Source organism: Balearica regulorum, chromosome 17 (genome assembly GCF_011004875.1).
Source record: "Balearica regulorum gibbericeps isolate bBalReg1 chromosome 17, bBalReg1.pri, whole genome shotgun sequence".
NCBI classification, from domain to species: Eukaryota; Metazoa; Chordata; class Aves; order Gruiformes; family Gruidae; genus Balearica; species Balearica regulorum.
Window position 1 is genome coordinate 15,128,093 of NC_046200.1, and position 23,623 is coordinate 15,151,715.

General features: G+C 39.4%; 1 protein-coding gene across 17 annotated transcripts in view; it reads left to right on the forward strand.

Moving 5' to 3' along the window:
- MTMR3 (myotubularin related protein 3) overlaps positions 1–23,623 on the forward strand; it is an 85,639-nt gene that overhangs the window by 35,345 nt on the left and 26,671 nt on the right. For 11 of the 17 annotated variants that reach the window (XM_075769289.1, XM_075769280.1, XM_075769276.1 and 8 more), the window contains 7 exons: positions 3,140–3,220; positions 3,609–3,698; positions 4,940–5,056; positions 14,075–14,157; positions 16,503–16,669; positions 20,394–20,490; positions 21,943–22,056. In XM_075769289.1, coding sequence (XP_075625404.1) covers positions 3,140–3,220; positions 3,609–3,698; positions 4,940–5,056; positions 14,075–14,157; positions 16,503–16,669; positions 20,394–20,490; positions 21,943–22,056 — 749 coding nt within the window. Of the gene's footprint in view, positions 1–1,236; positions 1,344–2,363; positions 2,596–3,139; positions 3,221–3,608; positions 3,699–4,939; positions 5,057–14,074; positions 14,158–16,502; positions 16,670–19,968; positions 20,104–20,393; positions 20,491–21,942; positions 22,057–23,623 lie in introns of those variants that run through there. The other 6 variants (XM_075769286.1, XM_075769281.1, XM_075769291.1 and 3 more) reach the window with 3 other exon arrangements.

Genomic DNA, 23,623 nt, shown 5'->3' on the forward strand with positions numbered 1-23,623 from the left:
AATTATTTCTTCCAATATATTTGTTGTCCAGCAGATCAATGAACTTCATTCCAACAATTCAATGTCTCTTGCTGGTTTTGCTGGCAATTTTTAGAAATACTTTTGTGGCAGTTAAGTTGATGAAGCATTTCACTAATACCTAGAAGCAGCGTGAGCGTGCAAACTATTTGTTTTAGAACCAGTCTTACAAGTTTTTGTACCATTTATCTTGAGATGACAATTTATATCTGATAATCCTGATTGAAACCACCATATTTTTTCATACAGCTTTCCCAAAATTCACCTTAAAAAGAAAAACTCTCACATTCATGTAAAGAGCCACAGTGGTATAATAGAAGCTGTTTTGCAGCTGAATGCAGCAGTTAGAATAAGAAACATGTTCTGCAATAATTTGGATGGTCTCCGCTGATGGTTTATGCTGGATTTTAGGAGCACAGCTGTAAAATTTTAAATGAGTTTTCTTCTCTAAACTAATAATGTTCTTATTAATGTGTAGATGGTTATATAGTAAACTTTAAATATATCTGATCACTCTAAAGCGTAAAAGAACAATTTTGTTACAGCACAGTGTCTAATACATTAAAACTTTTAGTCGGTGATACTAAGCATGCTTTATATTTGTAATAAAGCTCATCTTTTTAATTAGGTCAGTGTTTCTCTGGTAATTGTGCTTGAAGTTGAAGGAATTTTCTGAAATAGCAAAGTATTTTTTTATATTTAGAAGGCTTTACTCGTAATGTTTAAAGCTTTGTTCAAGTTGTATGTAACTTGTCTAGATGAATTGATCTGGAAACGTTTGGCGTTAATGACTTTAACGGTGGCTGCTCTTCTGGACGAGCAGCATCGGTGCTGGTGAAGAGGCAGTGGATTGTAGAAGGCAGTAGTGCTAACAGCAGCCTACAGAACCGATAACAAAAGTATTCCTATAAATATGCCCGAACTCTCCACCACTCTTCTGGCTAGCTTGTAGAGCCGACAACTGAATGTGTAAGCTTACTATTATTATTATAAGGGTGGTGAAGGTGATTTGTGTAAACCTTATAGCTTTTAAACCCATCTTCTCTTGAATCATCAGTCTTCGTTATATCAGGATATCCTGCAAAATTAATCCAGCCTGTGCCTTTCTTGATGGATGAGCTGTAAGATAAAGGTTGATTGGACAAATAAGCCTGTTGCTTAGCCAGCCATCATTTTAAATTTGATTGAGCAGGAGGTTCATTTTTTTAAATTTTGTAGATCAAGGAGAACGGCGCATCACGTAATCTGAAAAACATACAGTGAGAAGCACAAGTTAGAAGCTGAAACCAGATGCATTTGAGAAGTGCTGAACCCCTCCTTTCTTGGTATCTTCAACTCAAGAGTAGACATGGGTTTGGAAGATAAGCGTAACCAAACACAACATACGTAAAGTACCGAGTCACGCTGGAATCAAGCACGAGGTCTTGTTTTGAATATGAGGGCTGGAATTTTATAGCCTCTGATATACTAGGGATCAAACCTGGTGAATTTATGGCCTTTTTAGCCTTAATCATTGCGATTATTTGAATATTCTCATCAGTTACAGCACAGGTTACATATGAACAATCTTTCTTCTTTTTGTAATTCTGCCTTTTTTTGAACCTATATTAACAGCAATACTACTTTCATCTTGCTGTTGGTAAAGAGCATTTATAGATTTCCTTGGTTTCTGATAACTTAAAAGCATGTTCTTGCAAGCATGGAAGTTTCAGCGCTTTTTTATTTTTCCTTACCAATTTCCACAGCTGATAGATTCAGACTTCTATCAAGTCTTTTAGATGTATTTTTTGCATTAATTTTTAGTGAGTTAGTGTCAGTTCCAGCTCGATTCTGCTCATAACTTCTTCCTTTTATATATATATGCGTGTGTATATATATACACATGTCCTTCTGCAAGCTGTGGGATTTTGAACCTACTTGCAAGTGTTTATTATGCTGTTTGGCCCCTACTCGGGGGGCATAAAGGCATTTTGCTTATTTGGGATATTCCTATTTAACAGAGGTTTTGGAGACAAGTGCTATGCTTCTCATTGATCATTTTTAGACAGTGGAATGTTTTAGTTTCAGAATATGTGCATCTGCTGCTCCTTTTCCCTCTGTAAATATCCTGTACAATATACAGGATGTAGTTAGCACTTTCTGCAGTGGTCGCATGCTTGTGAGCTGATGGATTCAAAGTGGTTTTCTCTGTCAAGTACGACACTGCTAATTTGAAATATAAGTGAGGTGATGTAGGAACTGAGAACTGACTGAACTTGACTGATACATTTTTCATTTGTCTTATATTCTGTAGACTGCAAAATCCATAAAATACTTGAATGAATCATTTCTTATTTTTAAAAAAGGGGAAGAACCTACCTGAATTTAAAAAGTTGGATATAAGAGAAATCTTGAAATCAAATTGTAACTCCCGTATTCACTTCCATCATTAAGTTCCTAATAGGGTCAACTGCATAATCTTCAAGACTGTATGCTCTTTGATATTTGCAGAAAATTTGTTAATTTTAAGACTGGGGCATTGTTAGATAGTGGAGAGAGCAATTCACTAGTGTATGGTGATCTGGAGCTCTTGGAAAGGTCGGTGCAAGAAAATGGATATTTTGATACTTTCATGGATGTAGAAAATGAGTCATAACTATAAATGAGGCATTTTATCGATGTACGAATTCTAATTCATATGCCATAGTTGGAACAAGATTACTTCAGGAGGGCCTGTCAACCTGTGTTAACGTAAGAGATCACAACGATCCTTTGGGTTTATAACCTATGTATTTGTGAATCGCCACCTGCAAGTGACTTGGGAGAAAACTCAGGGTGACTGAGAAAGATGAACATGTTTTAATTTAAATTATATAAACAGTGATCTAATTGCTGCATTCAAACGGGTATTCTCCCAGCAGTATATTCAAAGATGATTTTTCAGAATGAACAGGAGCCAGACACATTTTGAAACTATTTTGTCTCCCAGGAGAGTTAGTTTATATGGATTTCATCTCTTCATAATTACTGTTTGCTTGCAGTTTGCTAACAGCTGAATTCTTAGTCTTTAAAAGTTAATTTGTATTTATTTGTCAAAAGAAAATGAATTTAACTTCATCATTATACTCTTCTGGTTTTCTAGATTTTAATAAGAAGTGAAGAAGAGCCTCAAAGTATTGTGAGTAAAGACGAGGATTTCTCCTCCAGTCCAGGGCCTGTCATGGTAAGCAAAAGGGGTTTGTAGGGTCTGTTACAGAGCAGAATAGGCCAAAAATCTGAAAAACATGAGAGAACTAAGGTTTACTTGTGGGGTTGTAGAATTTCAAGTGTAGTATGAGGCTAGGCTAATGCTTTTTTCCTAATACTATTACAAGTCTTTCTGGTTTTATGACTTTATTATATAATCAGGCTGCAGGAAGGAAACCTGTTTCTAGTATCATATTTAGTTGTTTGAGTGGTGGTCTTCTGAAAGTTTAGTAACTTTAAGTTCCTGATACCTGAATTCTCTAAACACTTCATCCCATTCGAGCTTTTCGTTGGTCACTGATAGCTTGCTATGTGGGGAAGAAGGCAGCAAGGGCTGGTACTAAATTTACTGCTTTGTTTCTCAGGATGAAGAGACTCAGCACAGCCTTGAATGCATCCAGGCAAATCAGATTTTTCCCAGGAAGCAGCTGATCCGAGAGGATGAGAACCTTCAGGTAATCACCATGCTGCTCCTTGCCAGTTCAGATCACAGTGTCTCTGGTTGACCTATGTATTCTCTGGCCTCTCCCATTGAATTTTCATTCACAGTTGAGCACAGAAATAGGAGAAACACATTTTCTTTTTAAATACTCATGTATGGTTGGTAGGACAGAACTCGTGCATTATACTACAAGAGATTCCTCGGAGTGTCTGAAATATAGGCGTTACTTGTGTAGTAATTTCAAGTGTTAAGTTTTATTCCATAGTTTAGAAGTCTTTGGTGTTTTAAAAAAAACCAACTCACTAAGCTAGTTAAATATTACTGTTACTACTTGTTCCTGACAAGCCAAAAGTCTCAGGTTGCACAAAATGGATATTTTTTGGTTTTGTAATTTTCCAAAGTTTCTTTTGAAATGAACTTAGTTCATATGATTTATCCATGCAGTCTTATATCAACTGATGAGGTAGTTTGTTCCATTTTAATAGAAAATATTTTTCATTGATTTAAGCTAAGTTGGTGTCAAACCATGTTATTTTGAAGTTGAGTGTTTACACTTTTCACCCAGCTCAGCTAAATTGGGCTTAAGTAACATTTTTAATTAAACAGTTGCAATTTTTATGTGCAATGTAATACAACTGCAGGTTTCCTAACTTTATAAAACAGCAATGTGTCATACATGTTCATATTTGCAGTGAGAAATATGAAGCAAAAAGTGCAGTGAGAAATATGAAGCAAAAAGTCTTTTTTGCCCAACTGACTCCAGCTGTGTAGCATTTAGGTATCCAGTCTAAACTGGTTACCTGAGCCTGCTTAGTGAAAATTTGGAACCCATAGCATAGAAGATTAATAATCTTATACATTTTGCCTACTTTAGGATGAATTTAATAACATTATGGAAATGCCCCTCTCCATTAAGTAAGGAGCAAGAGCATAAATCAAGGGGTTGGTCAGACTGCTTGCCAAAATGTGAGGCTATTTTGCTCAGATTTTTCATAAAAATTCATTGTTTTCCCTGACCAAGCACTTACTACTCAGGAAAATTAAGACAAAATGAGGAATCATTTTTAAAAAAGGCTACAATTAACCTCTGAACCAACCTAACCCAAGACTTTCCTTCTTAGCAGTAATGGCTATGCTGAATTCTCAGCAGTGTTTCATTTTGATTTTATGATGATGTGTGCTTGAGTGTGTGCTTCCAGCAGTTACGTATTTTTGGTAAATGGTTTCTGAAAGATTTTTCTTCCCATTCTGAAGGTCCCGTTCATTGAACTTCATGGTGAGAGTACGGAGTATGTAGGACGAGCAGAGGATGCCATCATTGCACTTTCTAATTACAGGCTTCACATCAAATTCAAGGAGTCAGTTGTGAATGTAAGTGTTATTCGTGCTACTGTGGTAATACAAGTATTCTGAACTCAATCCAAATAAGAGAATTTAGGATAAAAGTACGGTGATCCTGCCTTTTAAGGTTAGTGGTAATGAAAAATATCTTTATGATGTTCAAATCATCTTTTTCAGGGAGAACAGGTAGCATATTTAGGCATCAAAAGATGACTTGGCACCTCTGAAAATCAGACTTACTAAGGAATCTTCACATCACTCAACTTTATGTTTTCTTTGCAGCTGACTGTGTCAGCCATTTGTTATCTGTAAGCTCTGTGTATAGTCGATAGAGAAATACAAGGTCTTCCAAAGGGCTCTTTGGAGCACCCAAGCTAGATTTGTGCCTTGCTTGGAGCTTCGAAAGGTAAAGTATGTCTGGCTATTAAAGTTACATGCCTGAAGCTGGATAGTGTCAGTACAGTAAGGAGTACAGTACACATAGGACATCTGTGACTTGGACCTCATCTTCAGATGCCTACATGTTTCTTTAAAGAGCTTTACTCTAAGTATCTGTTCTTAGTGTTACATATCCAGCTACTCATGATCATAGACATAAATGGGTGTTGTATAGTCTCTTGCAGTAGTATAATGCTGATGTATACTAGTCTTACTAGTTGTAATACCATTTGTGAACTGTATAGAATTTGATAGGACACTACACATGACACAGAAATATTTGTGGATATTTGTAATAAAACCAGTAAAACAAAATCCAAAGAATCAAAGCATTATTTTTTCTTCCTGATAATGTTTTTTTACCAATCTCCTTATTTCAAGACAGGTCCTGACCCTGACTAGTTGTTCACAATTGTCCCATGTCGGTCACAAACCCTGAACTATGCAGTGGTGGGTTAAGTGTAAACCACTAAAACTGCATGTAAGCAAGGGAAACAAAATACAAGAATTGAAGTGTCCAGCACTTATGTGACTGAGACACATGTGACACAGTGGTCTGGAACATCAGCGAGATCTCCTGTGCACCTAACTGATTTAATTTTTGATGCCATGTCAATCTTAAATTGTTTTTTATTGTTTTGTGTCAGGACCAAATTATTACCTGTAAAAATGTTGTTTGCTATCTGAAACTCAATCTTTACTGGTTTATGTTGTCTCTAACAATATAGCTGTTATCTACAGACTTTGAAATGTGCCTGTGTCATAGTTATCATTAATCACTTTAAGTGCTGTTTTAGTTCATGAATTATCAGTGCAGTAGGCTGAATAGGCATGTCTGCGAGGCTGGTGAACATCTGTGTGCCAGCATTTAAGTGCTAAAATTCATGGTGATGTGGGGTTTTTCAGCAAATAAAGGTATTATTTCTGAATGTGGCAATTACTCAAAACAATGGTAAAAAACTTATGACAGAAAATGTAGGTGGAAATTTAAGGGCTATCATCTTCCACTGCTGACCATACAAAGGAGATGATACAAGTATGTGCATATGCAGAGGTAGCATAACTTTACTTTTCCCATCTCATTCTGTAGTCAATCCTGATCTATACCTTGAGACTTACATGTTAAGGTCTAAGTGCCAGTGTGCATCGGAATGGTAGCCAAGGGTCAGCTAGGTGCTGGGATGCCTCGGGTGCAGTCCAGCCAGATGCATCTCTATATGCCGCTGGCAGTAGAGAGAGGATATGATACAATGTGTTTTATAGGATTCCTTTGCTGCTTTGTGATAAAATGTGAATTCTAGGGCTGAATTCTGCCAAGGGGCCTGCTACAATAAATCTGTATTGTATTACTTACTGTTAGATTACTTTTTTAATTCAGAGTGTGAATGTTGTATGAAATTGGCAACTAGAATTGACAAAGCAAATGACTGAATATTTAAAAACAAGGAGCTGAGGCATGAGAAACAAGCATAGCCCTAGAAATCAAGAGTTTGCCCAGAGGAATGCCAGGAAATTACGGAGCTTCTTTATCGGAGAAGCCACTAATGTGTGTACTGCACTTCCTGTCATATCTGTCTGTAGGACAAATGGGGGTATTAATTTTTAAGCATTTTCAATTTAGTGTTTTTGAGCAGTAACGAGAATTATGTTTTCTTAAAAAATATTCTTTCTTTGTGTTCAGGAAAGAGTCTGTAAAAGTTTGTCAATATTACCATGTTAATTTTGCTTCCCTCACTTTCATATCCAGTATTCTGCCCTCTCACTCTGGTGTCTCCAAGGTGTTAGTCCTGCTTCTTATGTCATCATTAACCAGAAAGATTCAATTAGAGAGTGTATGAGGTAGAGCAGAATATAGATTATTCTTCTGTAACCATATATGACCATCACTAATATTGTAATATGAACTCTACTGGAATCCAAGGCAGACAAGATTTGGAATATCTTTAAGGATAAAACATACTTGCAATAATTAGGAACCATATTTAAATTGTTAAATTTTGGAGTAATAATCACTTTGGTTATTGTTGATCAAAATTATTGATCAGATGGTGATTTTCTAAATTAAATTTTCACTGAGTAATTTTTGATTGAGTTTGTCTTGATTCTTTCCTACTGTTTTTATATCGCTTAGAGCTGTTAGGAAGACACCTGTAAGATGACCTTTTTAAAAATGTATAAATGTTTACTAAGGTTAGGAGCTTTTTCTGTTTGAATGATTTTCCCAAAAATCACTCTCCTGACTAAGTCCAGCCACACTAAGGACCTTGTCACCTCAGCAGAGAGAAGTACTTCTGTGTTAGAGGATTCATCTCCTCTTGAAGTAGGTGGGATGTTCTCAGGGTAGAAACAGTCCTCCAGAGAAAGCAGCATGCACGTCAGTTATTTGCCCCTTAAAGGCAACTGCACGAAGGAAATAGAATCCAGTTAAAAATGGATTCCTGGTCTTTGCTTTTTTTAACCTCACTGTTCTCTTTTTTGTTTACAATTCAATAGACTGGCTGTCAAAGTGATGCTTGTGAAACCTCAGTAAGTAGCACAGTGCTGCTAAGATCACTTGCTGCACCTCTGCTTGAAAATAAATACATTGAAAAGTTGATAATGCTCACATTGCAAGACTGCAGAAAACGGCTGCATGTGTAAATCTCTTCCATGGATAATTTCCTAGATCACAGCAGTAATAGGAACATGGTGTTTTAAATGCAAAACCAAAAGATCCAGTAGACCATGCATAAATTGGAGGGATTATGACATTCAAAAGTGTTGACTTACATTTATCCGTGGGATAAAAACACAGACTCAACAGTGATCTCTCAGTGCACATGGGAAGTTTGGTTCCCAGGCTGATCTCTATTGATTGGCTTTCTTTAAGAAAACTTCAAACTCTGCAGCTGGTGGGTGTTTCTGTCTAATCTTTCTTTCTCCCTATAAGCTAATTGCATTTATAGAAGAACTAAAATTTTAGTGTAGTTCGTGAAACCATGGATTTGTATGTAGCCTCTTTGAAATAGTAGATTTTGGACACAGTAAAAAAAAAAAAATCCTGCTGGCAAGATGAGGGAGACTTTCAGTCTTGCTGGTTAAGTGAGTTTTAATATGAGCTTTCCCTTACTTGGCCTTTAATGGAAAAATGTTTGGTTTGGTATCTTCCTTGCATATGAGTAATAAGTTGTAATTAAAAGCAAAATTTGCTTCAGGTACTCCTTGTAGGTTATATGACCAAGATCACATCTGGGGGCATTCAACTCCCTCCACCTAGGAGTGTCCTTGCAGACCTTCTAAGCTGACCTTGCATCCTCAGTTCCTTCATATGTCACACTTTACCATGCTTCAGGATGTACAGCACGTAGTCTTGGCCTCATGCTCTTTAAAGTAACCAGTCTGTAATGTAACCCTGACATTATTTCAGACTCTGAACTGGGAAAACAAGAAGTACTAATTCCAGCTCATGGCCCCTGGGTGCCACCTGGTATCCTGGAGAATCACAGAATCCCAGACTGGTTGGGGTTGGAAGGGACCTCTGGAGACCATCTAGCCCAACCCCCTGCTAGAGCAGGATCACCCAGAGCAGGTGGCACAGGATGGTGTCCAGGCGGGTTTGGAATCTCTCCAGAGAAGGAGACTCCACAACCTCTCTGGGCAGCCTGTCCCAGGGCACCGTCACCCGCAGAGGGAAGAAGTTTTTCCTCGTGTTGAGATGGAACTTCCTGTGTTCCAGTTTGTGCCCGTTGCCCCTTGTCCTGTCACTGGGCACCACTGAGCAGAGTCTGGCCCCATCCTCTAGACACCCACCCTTTAGATATTGATAAGTGTTGATCAGATCCCCTCTCAGTCTTTTCTCTCCAGACTAACCAGCCCCAGCTCTCTCAGCCTTTCCTCATCTGAGAGATGCTTCAGTCCCCTCATCATCCTCACAGCCCTCTGCTGGACTCTCTCCAGTAGTTCCCCATCTGTCTTGAACTGGGGAGCCCAGAACTGACACAGAACTCCAGATGTGGCCTCACCAGGGCAGAGTAGAGGGGGAAGAGCATTGACCTGCTGGCCATGCTCTTCATGCACCCCAGGACACCATTGGCCTTGGCGGTGAGGGCACACTGTTGGTCATGGAGAGCTGCTTGTCCACCAGGACTCCCAGCTCCTTCTTAGCAGAGCTGCTTCCCAGCAGGTCAACCCCAGCTTGTACTGGTGCCTGGGGTTATTCCTCCCCAGGTGCAGGACCCTACATTTGCCCTTGTTGAATTTCATTTGGTTCCTCTTTGTCCAATTCTCTAGTCTGTCCAGATCCTGAGAGACTCAGATATACCAATTGGTATACAGGGTATATAGCATAGTCACTGGTGAAGGGGCTGGCTTACAGCCTGGTCATCACCCACTTCTTGTTGTCAACGACTGAGCCACAGGGTGGATTGTTTCAGCAGTATAAATGTAACTTGTGCCTTTTCTACCTACAGAGGTATTTTTCTCTAAATCTAATCCTGTACTACTGTTAGGTAACAGGCAGTTCCAGTAATTAAAATAAATTAAAAAAAAATTTCCCAAAAAAAAAAGTTTGAGTTGTAGAATGTTGCTGTTGATTAAAATGAGATAATTTTAAAGAGGAGACAGTCAAAAGACAGATACTGCAAGAGCATGGTGCTCTAGTACTCTATAATGCAGTATGATTGGCCTTGGATAACAATGCATGTTTGTTCCTATAAAAGCAAAAATGATTGCTTCTCCACGGCTTTATTTCGATAGCCATTATTATATGGTGAAGTGCCTGCAAATAGAATTGATGGCTCTTTCAAGAGCAAGCTGACTGCACTGGGTGCCTGGCTTGCTGCATGCATCAGCCTGAAAAACATAGCAATGAAAATGGAAGGTTATCAGTGGGAAAGAATGGGCAATGAAGGCAGATAATTTCAGAGTTTCACTGGGAGAAAAATAATGGACAGGAAGGAGATTGAAAATGCAAGAGGATCAGAGGACAGATTTTTATGACCGGAAAAGAAAATTAAAAAGATTGATATGAAGGTTGCCCTGAAGAAAAACGGGCAGATTCTAAGGAAATAGATGGTGAGCTGCATGTAGACTGTCAAGAAAAAGAAGAATGGCTGTTGAGCAGAGGGCAAATTGAAAAGGGCATGGAACAAAGAGTGACTTTGAAAGAAGGAAATTAAAAATAATGCAGGAGTAGAAGAATACTTAGTATGTCATTAGAGTGCAGACAGGAGGAAGGGGAGTCAGAACCAGACTGCTAGGAGGAGGGAGCAAGGTGAGGAACTGCTTAAATCAAGGGAATCATGGGGAAAATGCAATAAAAGAGGGCAATAAAAAAATATTAACAAAGCAGCATTTGACTGAAAAAGCAAGTCTTCTAGAGTCTTAACTCATTTAGCTGGGGAAAGGTACCTTACTTTCATGTTGGTGCCATGTAAGTCAACAGATGGAAATAACTTAGTTGGGTGTATGCGAGGCTGTGCAGTCAGGAAGAAAGAGTGAAGATTCTCCAGTCCGAGGTCCCTTCCAGTCCCTTAATTTATTAGACAAAACTACCACAACAATTTATTTACCTTGCAGACTAGAATTGAGTAGGAGAAGGCATGGAAAAAATAAAATAAAAAGATTAACTATAGCAACAGTACATCTGATCTTGTCTGTAATGCCTTTAATTACCCTGTTATATTGGTATCGAAGTCAGTGTCTTCACTGTGCTTATTCTCTGCAGGTGACTCCTCAGTCAGTTTGAGCTTAAGGATGGCAAATAAAGAGGGGGCTTATCTCACAGAAGGAAATCTTCATTTCATGTGCCCCCTTGTGTTGCTAGTTATGTAATTTATATTAGACTATCATAGATCTTAAAGCAGTAATAGTACTGATAACACAAACCAAAATTCAAGTTCCAGTTTCATTGGAATACCCATCTTGTCTAGTCTCCTTGTACATGAATTTTCTGTTCTTTAATGGCGTGGTGACAACAAAAGGAACAAAGAATAACTTCCCTCTACCAGCTTTGCTGGTCATGGGAGATGAGGATTAGTACTTTCTCCAGCCAAGGAGATTCTAGCACTGCTTCTTGGTCATGGTCTGACAAGGGCAGGGATAAAGGTTGAGTATTAAGACAATACCCGCCTGTTGTATGCGGGGCATTGAGAGCTCTGGGCAATTATTTGAGCTTTTGCATTCAGAAGAGGACTCTAGACTCCAACTTTTGAGTTGGCAGAGAAACATGAGGTGCAGCTGCCTTCCATGAGACAGGAGAGTTTTGATCATTCTCCTGGGCACAGCATTTACCATTAGCTTTCTCTAGGCATCTTATAGAATCATAGAATGGTTTGGGTTGGAAGAGACCTCGAAGATCATCTAGTTCCAACCCCCTGCCATGGGCAGGGACACCCTCCACTAGACCAGGTTGCCCAAAGCCCCATCCAACCTGGTCTTAAAACGCTTCCAGGGATGGGGCCTCCACAACCCTTTTGGGCAACCTGTGCCACTGCCTCACCACTCTAACAGTAAATAATTTCTTTCTAACATCTAATCTAAATCGACCCTCCTTCAGCTTAAACCCATGACCCCTTGTCCTGTCACTGCACTCCCTGATAAACAGTCCCTCACCATCTTTCCTGTAGGCCCCTTCAGGTACTGGTAAGCCGCAATTAGATCTGCCTGGAGCCTTCTCTTCTCCAGGCTGAACAATCCCAACTCTCTCAGCCTGTCCTCATAGGAGAGGTGCTCCAGCCCTCAGATCAGCTTCGTGGCCTCCTCTGGACTCTCTCCAACTGCTCCGTGTCTGTCTTGTACTGGGGCCCCCAGAGCTGGACGCAGTACTCCAGGTGGGGTCTCACAAGAGTGGAGTAGAGGGGCAGGATCCCCTCCTTCGACCTGCTGGTCACACCTCTTTTGATGCAACCCAGGACACGGTTGGCTTTCTGGGCTGCAAGCACACACTGCCGGCTCATGTTGAGCTTCTCATCAATCAATACCCCCAAGTCCTTCTCCTCGGGGCTGCTCTCAATCCATTCCTCGCCCAGTCTATAGTCGTGCTTGGGATCGTGCCGACCACGTGCAGGACCTTGCACTTGGCCTTGTTGAACTTCATGTGGTTCGCACGGACCCACCTCTCCAGCCTGTCAAGGTCCCTCTGCATCGCACCTCTTCCCTCCAGCGTGTCGACCACACAGCTTGGTGTCGTCGGCAAACTTGCTGAGGGTGCACTTGATCCCATTGTCCATGTTGCCGACAAAGATGTTGAACAGTGCCGGTCCTGGTACCGACCCCTGAGGAACGCCACTTGTCGCTGTTCTCCACTTGGACGTTGAGCCATTGACCACAACTCTTTGAGTGCGACCATCCAGCCAATTCCTTATCCACCGAGTGGTCCATCCATTGAATCTCATCTTCATCCATCTTCATGCTCAGAGTGAGCTTTCTTGTGGTTTGTATTTCTGAGACATCTCTTTGATTTGCCTTCTGGTTTTGGTTCCATTTCCTTTTTTCACTCCATTGAAATCAAGTACTTCTTAAGCTTTATGCTGCCTGAGTAGAAGCCGTCTTGATTTCGCGCCCCAGATCCTTGGTTGGATGTGACCTTCAGGGTCTTGCCCAGAGTGACGTAGAAAGACACTGGCAGAGCAAGGTCTTACAGCCGCATCTTGTAACCCCTGTGCCAGAACTTAAACTGCTGGATCGTCTCCTCTGGTGGCAAAGATAACAGAGTATTTGAGTGGTTCTCTGGTAGCCTTTGTATTGCAGGATCTCAATGGCAGAGGGTTTGTTGCCTTGTGTCGCGTTCAATGTAATCGAATAACAATTCCAATCAATTTTACAATTCATGTTTATTATTAGGCATTAGCTAAATTCTGTGTTTGGAATTGAGACAGTTATGTATGAGATTGTCTTAAAAGTTAGTATTCAACTATGTACACTTGCCTGTCTCAGGTGAAAGTCCAAAAATATTAATGAAAACTAATATTTTCATCCTGCGGTCTCTTCTCCTCTCTAAAGGTACTTATACGTGCTCCATGTTTTGCCTCATCAAGCTTCTGCTATCTACATGTTCTATAAAATGTTGCGAGTGCATATACCTGCACCTTTAAAAATGAATGATTCAGCTTTATGACTCTAAATGTGGCTGCTGCGATCACAAGTATTGATTTCCACAGGCCAAATGATTTTTTCCCTGAAGAGGAAATATGGGATATTTTCATACAACAAGCATCTAGACTGCAGCAGTCTCTTAAGGGGAATCTGGCTTAGTAGTTCAATTTTGACACCAAGAGCTAAAATGATACTCCTTAGATCCCTAAACTTGGACCTAGAAGAGAGAAGGAAAGCAGCTTCCATGAGAGAAAAGCTTGTGGGTTTCTGCTGCTCTTTGTCCCTGCCATTTGTCACCAGTGCTGCCATCTTCTCAGCTGTTTTCATGCAATCCCTGAAGGGTTTTGGACTGTACAGCAATGGAGCTAGAAAATTTACTGATATATGGTACCATACTTCAGCTATTGAACTAGTTATACTTAGTTTTGTTTTTCTCTCTCTCTTTCTAGTCCTATAATAAGTCCTTCTAAGATATGCAAAAAAAATTACAGTGTTAGTGCTGTTGGAAATAAAATTATATAATCTTTTTAATTGCAGGTTCCATTGCAGCTTATAGAAAGCGTCGAGTGCCGTGATATATTTCAACTTCATTTGACTTGCAAAGACTGCAAGGTTATAAGGTATGGATAGGCTGGATGTTGAGTTGGGCATAACTTTGCTTTCCATGTGCTGTGGACAGCTGTGACATTCTAAGGAAATGTTTTTTTCTTTCTTAGTCCTTTTGCTTTCCCCAAAAAAAAGTTTTTGTCTGTTTCTGTGTATGATAGCTGGGCATTTTTGAAAAGAGGATGGTAGTAAGATGGTCTTTTGCTTGTTACAATACGGAATAGCAGAAAACCTTGGTCTGAGCCTAAGTAGCTAATCTGATTTTTATCCTGAAACTAATTTTAGTCTCACTGTGTTTTCCCTGCCCTGTAATCAGATATAATGTATTGCTTCAGGTATAAGATATAAAACTAGATGGACCCAACACACACTTCTTGGAAAAGCATTTAATCAAGATTTGGGGTTTGGAGGGTTAAGGTGTGGGTTTGTGCGATTCTGCCTGGAACCTGCAATGTCAACCACCCTGTGATTTTGAGAGCTGTGGCGAGGGAACAGTAGCTATCCTTCAGACATAGTAGTCTGTTGGAAAAGCAAATGAGGGAATAGAATAAAGCCAGGTCTGCAAAACCCACTCTGTAACCCAGGAAAGCAGATAGCATCATCTCAAAGGGAGTATTTATTTATGTCTGTCCTTCTTCAGAGTCTGCCCCTGAGCTGCTGAGCCTGAGCTACAGCTATTTCCTACTTTTCTTCTGCAGAAATTAATTTTGATCTATAAACTTTAATTAACAAGAAAAGAACATTTCTTTTTGATTAAATGTTTGCTGGCAGTACCTTTTGTATAATGAAATGAGCCCCAGTCACTCAGAATGTTTAACAGGCCAGCTGCTTCCTGAAATGCTGTATTTTGATGAGGACTGATTTTACTTTAGAAGTAATGTTTAGTTTAATTTGAATTAAATATTTAACTTCCTCTTAACTTGTAGCTCTTGACATTTAAAAAAGTCACCCTTCCTCTCTATGTTAATTTGTTATTTCTCTTCAATTGTAGAATGAATACAAATTATTTGTATTTATGCTCTTCCTTACGAATTTACCTTCAAATTCCATTTTCAAGAATGAGTACTCGGTGACACTGGCCCTTGGAAGGTGATGAAGTATGGGGCTGAGATACCAGACTTAGAACATGTTCATGTTCTTTTTCATTACCAAAATAGTTTATTTTGAATATCAGGGCTCAAGTGAAGATAGTACTTATTTGCAACACTAATGTTAAAAGAATTTAGAATGAAAATGGATCTTTAGAGTGAGATGTATCTTGTCTGAATATAGATATTTAATAGAGAATTATCCAGTCTGAGCTGGTAGTCTCGGCTTGCTTTATGGTCAGTGATGGGAAATAAACACTTCCAGGCTGCAGTTTCTCATGGCTGTTTTAGATGCGTTTCATAACACAGCCCGAGTTGGCCGTGTCTTTTTCCTTCCACTGACTGACTTTTAGATATTTGCAGGTAGGGGTGATAAATCCTGCCCTTAGAGAATGCAGATGCATTCACTAACCATGAATGCAGTAGAATGCAGACTGAGCTGAATGTAAATACTTGGTGAATGTTTTATAACTGTAAAATCTTGAAGAAATCTGTTAGAGCAAAATAAATCACTAATCTTATTTCCACCCTTTTATTCTAAAGGGCCCAGGAATCCTCTTTGAAAAGCTAATGTAATTTTCATATACTGCTTTGATTATTTTCTCCTGTGCAGGGAATATTCTTGGCAGTTGTTGTTAGTCTGTAATGTTAGGCTCAGTTTCAAAAACATTGTGCTTCCCACCAAGGCCAGGAAAGAGAATCTTAGCATCTGAGATAGGGGAATAATAGAAGATTTCAGATACTGGAGTTTGTCCTCATTATTCTTAAATTAAGTATATTAATCAAATGGATATTTCCTCTGTGTCTGATGAAAACTGTTGTTGTTTACGGGAATACGATGCATAGATTTTAACATATGTGATAGTTTTGTGAGTTTCCATCAGAGACTGCCAGCCAGCTGGGCGCTGCAACACATTCCTGTCTTGGAATGACGCTTCACTCCGTGATACTGTCCTTGGTTTTATAGTAAACGTGTGCATAAAGATCTCCCTCATTCATGACTGGTAGGGCATACTGCTGGTTTACTCACAATCACAGAACATTGCTTTCCTGTCTACATTTTATTTTGGCTTCATAAGTGTGTATTTCTTCACTAATATCCAAAGGTTTCATTTTTAAAATCTGTTAGAATGCACATAGAAGCAGAACTAAATAAGTAAGATGTTTGTTCTTGCTTTTGCTTTCATGGAGGGGTTCATAGTCAGCCTGTCAGATCTTAGTCTGGCATCTTTTACTGAAAATTAATAGATAAATATTTGTTTCTGGGACAGGTGTCAGTTTTCTACCTTTGAGCAGTGTCAAGATTGGCTTAAGCGACTGAACAATGCCATCCGCCCTCCTTCGAAGATAGAAGACCTTTTCTCATTTGCCTATCACGCTTGGTGTATGGAGGTATATGCTAGTGAAAAGGAACAGCACGGGGATTTGTGTCGGCCAGGTATGTGGAAACAGTGTGGGGATCGTCACAAATACTTTGACTCCTAACTGCCTATTTGAAATCCAGAACGTTCAAAGAAAGTTATAAACAAATTCAGTCTATGCTGTTGTAAATGGAACCTGAAAAATTCCAATATGGACTTTTTTATGTACGTAAGTTCTTGTGCTTCTTCACTGACTATATGGTAATTATATAGATACAGTATCCTTCACGTTGCATGTCTGTCTGCCGCACAGTCAGAGTTTTGTTCTGTCTGAACAAAGGAGCTCCTGCCATAGCTGCTTTGAGATCGATATGCAAAGCAGTACCTGAATGTCCTGGGGAAATTATTGTGGTGGATTTGATTTAGTCAGTCATGTATAATGCTTACTAATAACATTTTGTTCACCATGGCAGCAACTTTGATTCTAAAATGTCTTGTATTGATTGTGCCCACATTTTTTGTAATTGCCCTGAACAGTGGGCTTCAACATGGGTGTTGAGGAGTGGGAGGTGAAGGAGAAGGAAGTCCTCGAGCTGCTCCAGAGGTTCATTCACAGCAGCAAGACAGCAACCGATTTTAGTGAAATACCATCCTTCCTGGACAGTTTTGGACGCCCACAAGTAAATAAAAGCCAAAATGGTGGTGCTGGTGGTTATAGCACTTGTTTGAATATGGGAGATCTGAGTTCCAGGCTGCCTCAGGTCTGAGGCTCTCTGCTCACAATTCATGTATCTGAGAAGTGTGTCAGTTGTCATGGTTTTGTTAAGGGAGAGGAATGTTAGTGGGATTCAGTCCTTACTACTGAACCTGGTCTGGGATTGAGCAAAGACTAATCTCCATGGAGCCCGGGGAAGAGCAGTCAACAAGAGGGAGGTGCTCCTTGGTTCTGGTTCCTGTTCCTGCACTTTGCACCCTTTACATTAGCAGTTACTGAAAAAAGGCAAAAAAATCCTCTGATTTTTGTTAAACTCAGGTCTTTCTCTCCTAACTAAATTCAGAAGGCAGCAGACGTGTACATGGCTTCCTAAGTCTCCTTGTAGTCCTTTTCCTTGCTGAAACAGATGAGTTTCAACCTAACCCTAGGTTGGGATAAGAAGCAGCATTTACCTTTTTATTAACTTTTAGCAATCATATTTTTTTCATGTAGATCGGTCAATCAAATAATTTTCTTTAATGTAGTAACTTTTTCTTCCCTGTAGCTTGCTTGTTTCTAGTGGTAGATAGTCTCCTTTTAAAAACTGAATTATAGTTTAAATAAATCTATGGGAATGTAATTGAAGAAGTCAATCCAAATATACTGTAATTCATTTTTTTACCCCAATATTTGGTAGATATGGACAAAAATAGGAAATTGCTTCAAAATCTAATTGTTAACTTCCGGGGGGGCGGGAAATTGTTATCAATGTATGTGTAATAGGAGATTTGAACTGTGGCTCACAGGATCAGCTTTTATAGTCAAAAGGCCCAAGTCCACAAAACATATAGCTTGCTTTTGCTCTGATTTTGAGATTTGATTGGGATGCTTTGAAAATATTACCTGTCTTGGCTCAAAATGCCTCTTAAAATACCAACAGTCCAGGGGGGATGGATCAAGTGCTAAGGCTAGGGTTTTATTTCTCAGAGGAAAACCTATGATTTCATGATGTGAACAGTAGCTGAAAAATTAGAGGGAGAAATCAAACAGAATATTTCATTTTCATGTAGTTTTATGTGTTTATCTTAAAACCCACTAGTAGTGTGCAGCAGTGATGATTGGGGATATTTCCAGTGTTCTCACTTGCTATCCAGAAAAATCCTTAAGCACGTATCACAACTTCGAATGACTGTTCCTCACCGCAGCTGATAATGAAGTCTGTCCTCAGTGCTGCAAGAGCATGCTGCTATTTCTATAAAATGTTGAGGGTTTTTTTTTTAAAAAATTCTTGCTAAGGAAGAACACGACAGAGGTGGTTGTCTGGCTGGATTGTGTTGTCCCTGTGTCACCTCTGCCCTTGACAAAGGATGAAAGGGCTCCTCCCAGAGCTGCCATCTCTGCGGAGCCATCCAGCTTTTGTAAACCAGGGACTGAAGCAGCTGATCTGTTTGAGTCAGTGGCTGGAAGATAATAAATTCAAGCTTATGCAGAGTTCATGTGAGGAGCGGGAAGTCGTTGGCAAACTCCAGCCTAATTGATCTGGCGATAGGGAAGGTAAAGCAGAACTGCGGTGCGTGTGCGATGCTGAGACGAGCCTTCTGCAGAAAAGGCAGAACTATTTCTTTTTTATGGTACTGTTGTACCAGTGGCATGCTGTAAAGGGAATAAGTGATGACGGTCGGCAGCTCCATAGGTTTTACTGCCATCTGCCTTGAGGAGTGGATATTCTCCATTTGCACAGTGTCATTCTCACATTTTACCTTTCCAGAAACTTAAATCAAATAACGTCATTATGCAGATCTTTTGCATATTGTCTGTATTGTAAAGCATGTCTCAATTTGCGAAGTACCATTTTCAGTGTCTGATCTGACCTGTGGGAAAGAATAGCACTGTAGCTTTTCTTTCACAGTTAAATTCCTATAGTTAGGCTGCTATCTTTATTCTTAATTTACCTAATTCTCTATATTTAATTGTTCTGTAACATCACATAAAATTTTCAGACATGTACATTTACATCTTTGAGATAAATATCTACATATATCTCAGGTATTTAAAGACTTTGAGGGTATTCTGAAATATAAAATGGAAAGCTGTAATACTTAAAGCATTAATTTTTCAACAGATTTTTTCCTCCTGTTGGGTGGTACTCTGCCTCATGATTTAATGATACAGTAATTTAAAGAGACGAGCAATGGACAGACTTTCAGAACCATTTTATTGAGTGGTGCTCACATGTTCATGAAATTTATCACACTTCTTAGCTCTGTGAACCTGGAAATTTTATATGTTATTCTCTTGTACATTTTGATTGAATACCTTCTAATTCTCTAGATTTTCTGTCTATCAGAATAATTGCTCTTTGTTGCCATTCTGTATTTTTCAATTGTATTTTGATACTTCTAAAAAAGTGTGTAGGAAATAAATGGAGCTCATTCCAGTTCCTTTAATACATTAATACAGGAATTTGTGAGCATCTTGTGACTGCTATTTGTGTCAAACAATCATTTATGCATTTTAACTTCATATCTCCACATGACTCATGGAGTAATAACTTCCACTTTACAGATGGAAAACTGAGAGGCAGGTTAAATGACAGGGCTTGCCTACAGTCGTACAGGAAGTCTGCTGCTGAAATTGCATACTAAATGGAGATTGCCCAATTTCCAGATTGCATCCCATATATTACCCCTTCACATCTCAGACCAGAGCTTCACATTCTTCTCATTGATAAAAAATTCTTCTGACATTTGGAAGAAGAAAAACTACTAGCGTTTTCCTGACAGATCTAAATTGCTTTTGCTGATGTGCTTGGTTCCTGTCTGCAGTGTTATTGTTTCTTATATGAATTTACAGAAGCTCGTCACTTCAGAGAAAATGTCCTTCATGGGCTTGGCATTTCTGGAGAGGTTGACCAGGGAGAGCCATCGGTACAAGCTGTGGTTCTCCCAGTATGGATTCTTTCAAAATAGGCATGTGAAATGTGGATGGTTCTCTTCTCAGTTTTTAATAAATATGAGTGCAGCGGGGTTTTTCTCTAACTATTTTGAAAGGTAGGAGTCTTACTTCATATTTCACATTTATTTTCTCTCTCTGCTTTTGATACCCAGGAGAACATGTAACTTCAAGGTTTAAAAATGAAGTAGAGCGGATGGGTTTTGATATGAACAATGCCTGGAGGATTTCCAACATCAATGAGAAGTACAAGTAAGTTATGTGGGCTGCTGATTCACAGCCAAATGGCATCTCAAAACACCAATTCTGTTACAGCAGATTACTGGAACTTTTTCCAAGTTCTACAGTTCCTAATAAGGGACAATTAGAATTATGATTTTTTGTTGTTCTATAGAAAAAATCTGCTTTTAAAGTAGTATTTAATATTTTATTAGCTGCTACAATTTTTGTAGACTTAGAAATACCAGATTTTGATGTGCTTGCTGAAGGACTTAGAGAATAAGCATTCTAATGGAAGAAAGGGCAGCCTTAAGTGAGCAAAGAATAGAGTTTGAACTTGTAAAAAGCATTTTTTTATTGTGTCTTATTCTCTAACTTATGACAAAGACTTGTATTTATAAAAGAAAAAAAAAAAGTTGGTTTGGAAGAGTTAAGCTTGGAGACCCTGAAAATACGACAAAACACTTTCTCTGGTCCTGAAAGTAGAGACAAATGTCCTCCTCTCTTGCTGCTGGAGCAGGGAAAGGTGTTCCTCCGTCCTGGGTTGGTAGGACAGAGTGTACTGGCTGATCCCTAATCCAATTCAGAGCAAAACCAGCAGGAACACTTAGTGATGAAATGTGTGTCGTTGCTCTGTCTTTGCCGGATAATGCCTTACAGTTGCTAGCTGGTGTCACTGCAGGAATAATCTCTGTCTTGGGCTCTAAAAATCTAGGGAAGAAAAACTAGCTATCCCTTATGTATTTAATACTAAACAAAAATGAAAAAAACTTCATATGTCATACGGAAGCAGAATGGCACAAACTACTCCTTTCCTTTTTGTGGCCAGCACTTGAGAAATGGGCATTTTTTCAGGGTGATTGATACATTTTTCTGAATAGAGCAGTCTTAGACACATGTTCGTCTCTGTCCTTGTGCAGTAAATGCATCTCTTTAAGGGGATGGAGAAGGGATGAACTAGTTTATGATTCAGCAATATATTGTGGTCCCCTGACTGCTTGCACTGTTCTCATTGGCAGTCATGGCTTTAGTAGTTAAATTGTGGAGTAGGAGGTGCAGCTAATAGAAGGTCCCAGTTAGCCTGTCAAACATAAACCAGTACACTCAGATTCCTGCCTTGAGCAACAGCTGGTGAGCTAAGGTACATTTTCCACATGTGGCTTATTCTTTAGCCTGGAGAGATGTGGAATTTGTTTTCTGTGGTCCAATTTATTTCAGCAGCTGGGATTAAAAATCACCTATATGCAAATTTCCTGTGAAAACACCAGCTTGGATCTTCTAATTCTGAAACACATTTATGCACCTCGATGTTCACAGTGCTTTTTGTATATGCAAAGGAGTTTATTAACATACAATGAAACAGGAATTATTAAAATTGCAGTTTGAGATGAACAGCTGTCAGGTTGCTTATAGTGCTTATTTGTGTGTGTTGTCTGGGAAGTGTGTAACTGCTCTGTTCAACCCTTTGCACCACCTTTCTCACAGGCTCTGTGGTAGTTACCCCCAGGAAATCATAGTGCCTGCCTGGATCACGGATAAAGAGCTAGAGAGTGTGGCAAGCTTTCGGTCCTGGAAACGTATCCCTGCCGTTGTGTACAGGTGAGGCTCTCGCAGTGAAACAGCTTTCACCAGGCTGTAAATGGGGTCTTCTAGCAAATAAAAGCTGAAAGAAGTCGTAACTGGGAATTGTGACTTGTAATGAAAGGTGTTCAGGCTCCTCTGGGCCCCAAATGTGCCCTCACGGAGCCTGACAGACTTTAACAAAACTGGTTAAGGTATTTGCAAACTATTTTTATAATTTATTCCAAGTAAAGAGAGGTCTGGCTGGCATCTTGCTCTAGTTCTGCGTGTATAACAGGATGTGGAAGGATGCTGCTTGAAGGCCTGGGACCTGCTAGTGTCGAGCTGGAGAACTAGGCTGGGAGGAGGCAGCAAGGAGTGGAGCGGTACCCAAGCTGATCTGCCCTGGGACTCTGGGCTGAGGTCCTGTGTTCCGCTCCAGAAGGATCCCAGAAGTGGTTTAATGTGGATGACAAGGAGAAGAGGACCCTGGAAGAAAACAGGAAGCACCCTAAGGGTTTAGCTCTCAAACGAGGATGAGAGGGGACCCCTTGCGTAGGAAAACATTCAGACCTGTATTTAACTGACAGGGAAGAATGACCTGTTAGGGCTGATCGCCTGGGGTCTCTACATTTGCTATTTTTATATATGTCTTGTTTTATACTTATTCAAAATTGCAAGAATGTGTGAGACAGTATTGGCCCTTGTCAAGCCATAAATGAGGTAAGGCAGATTTACTACACATTTACTCCGAGGGGGAATGATGGTTTGGATCTTTTAATTCCCAACACATAAAGTGGGAGCACTCAGTATTTGCATCTCCTGCAAGTTGTTCCTAGGGCAATCACCTCAGTTAAGATTGATTTTATTTTTTTAATATGAAAATGAAAAAATGTGAGATGAAGACATCAGTGCAGCTGAAGAACTGATAAATGGCATCGCTGGCTAGGTACTCATTTGGTTTTTCTCTAATTCTCATCTGGCTAATACTCAGAGTGCAGTATAAACAAGGACAAATCTCAAAATTATTTAAGGGATGTATAAAACTCAAATTACAAAAGAATGTACATGTTAGCCCTAGCTACATATTTTAGATAAGTTTTAATAAGACAGTCTATTCCTTGAGTCCAGCAACTCTTCATAACAAAATTGCCTTTCTGAGATACTGGTTTTTGGCAGCTTCTTTAGGTCGAAATATATTTCAGCATCTTTTTTTTTTTTTTCCAAATATTCTGGAAGCTGTCATTTAATACCTTGGCCACTTTCCTGGTGTAGTTATCCTCCCATAAATGTTTAAAATCTCTTTAAAAAATTAGATGACAAAGGGATTAAAAAGATAATGAATACTGATAATTCCATTAAGTCTGCCCAGCCACCCATTCCTTCTGAATAGAAAGGAAAAGCTGTTCTCTGAGTGGCAAGCTAAATTTAGAGAGCCATAAAGCTGACAAATTCATATGGCCTGAGTCGGAGGAGCAAGTGTACAAGAGTAAAGAGTAGGCCACAAAACATTATTTATCTAGCTTAAGAGTTCTTATTCCATGAAAAGAGAACAAATTAGCTTGTGGCAGCAGACCAATATCTTTAAATCCTCCTATCTTTTCTC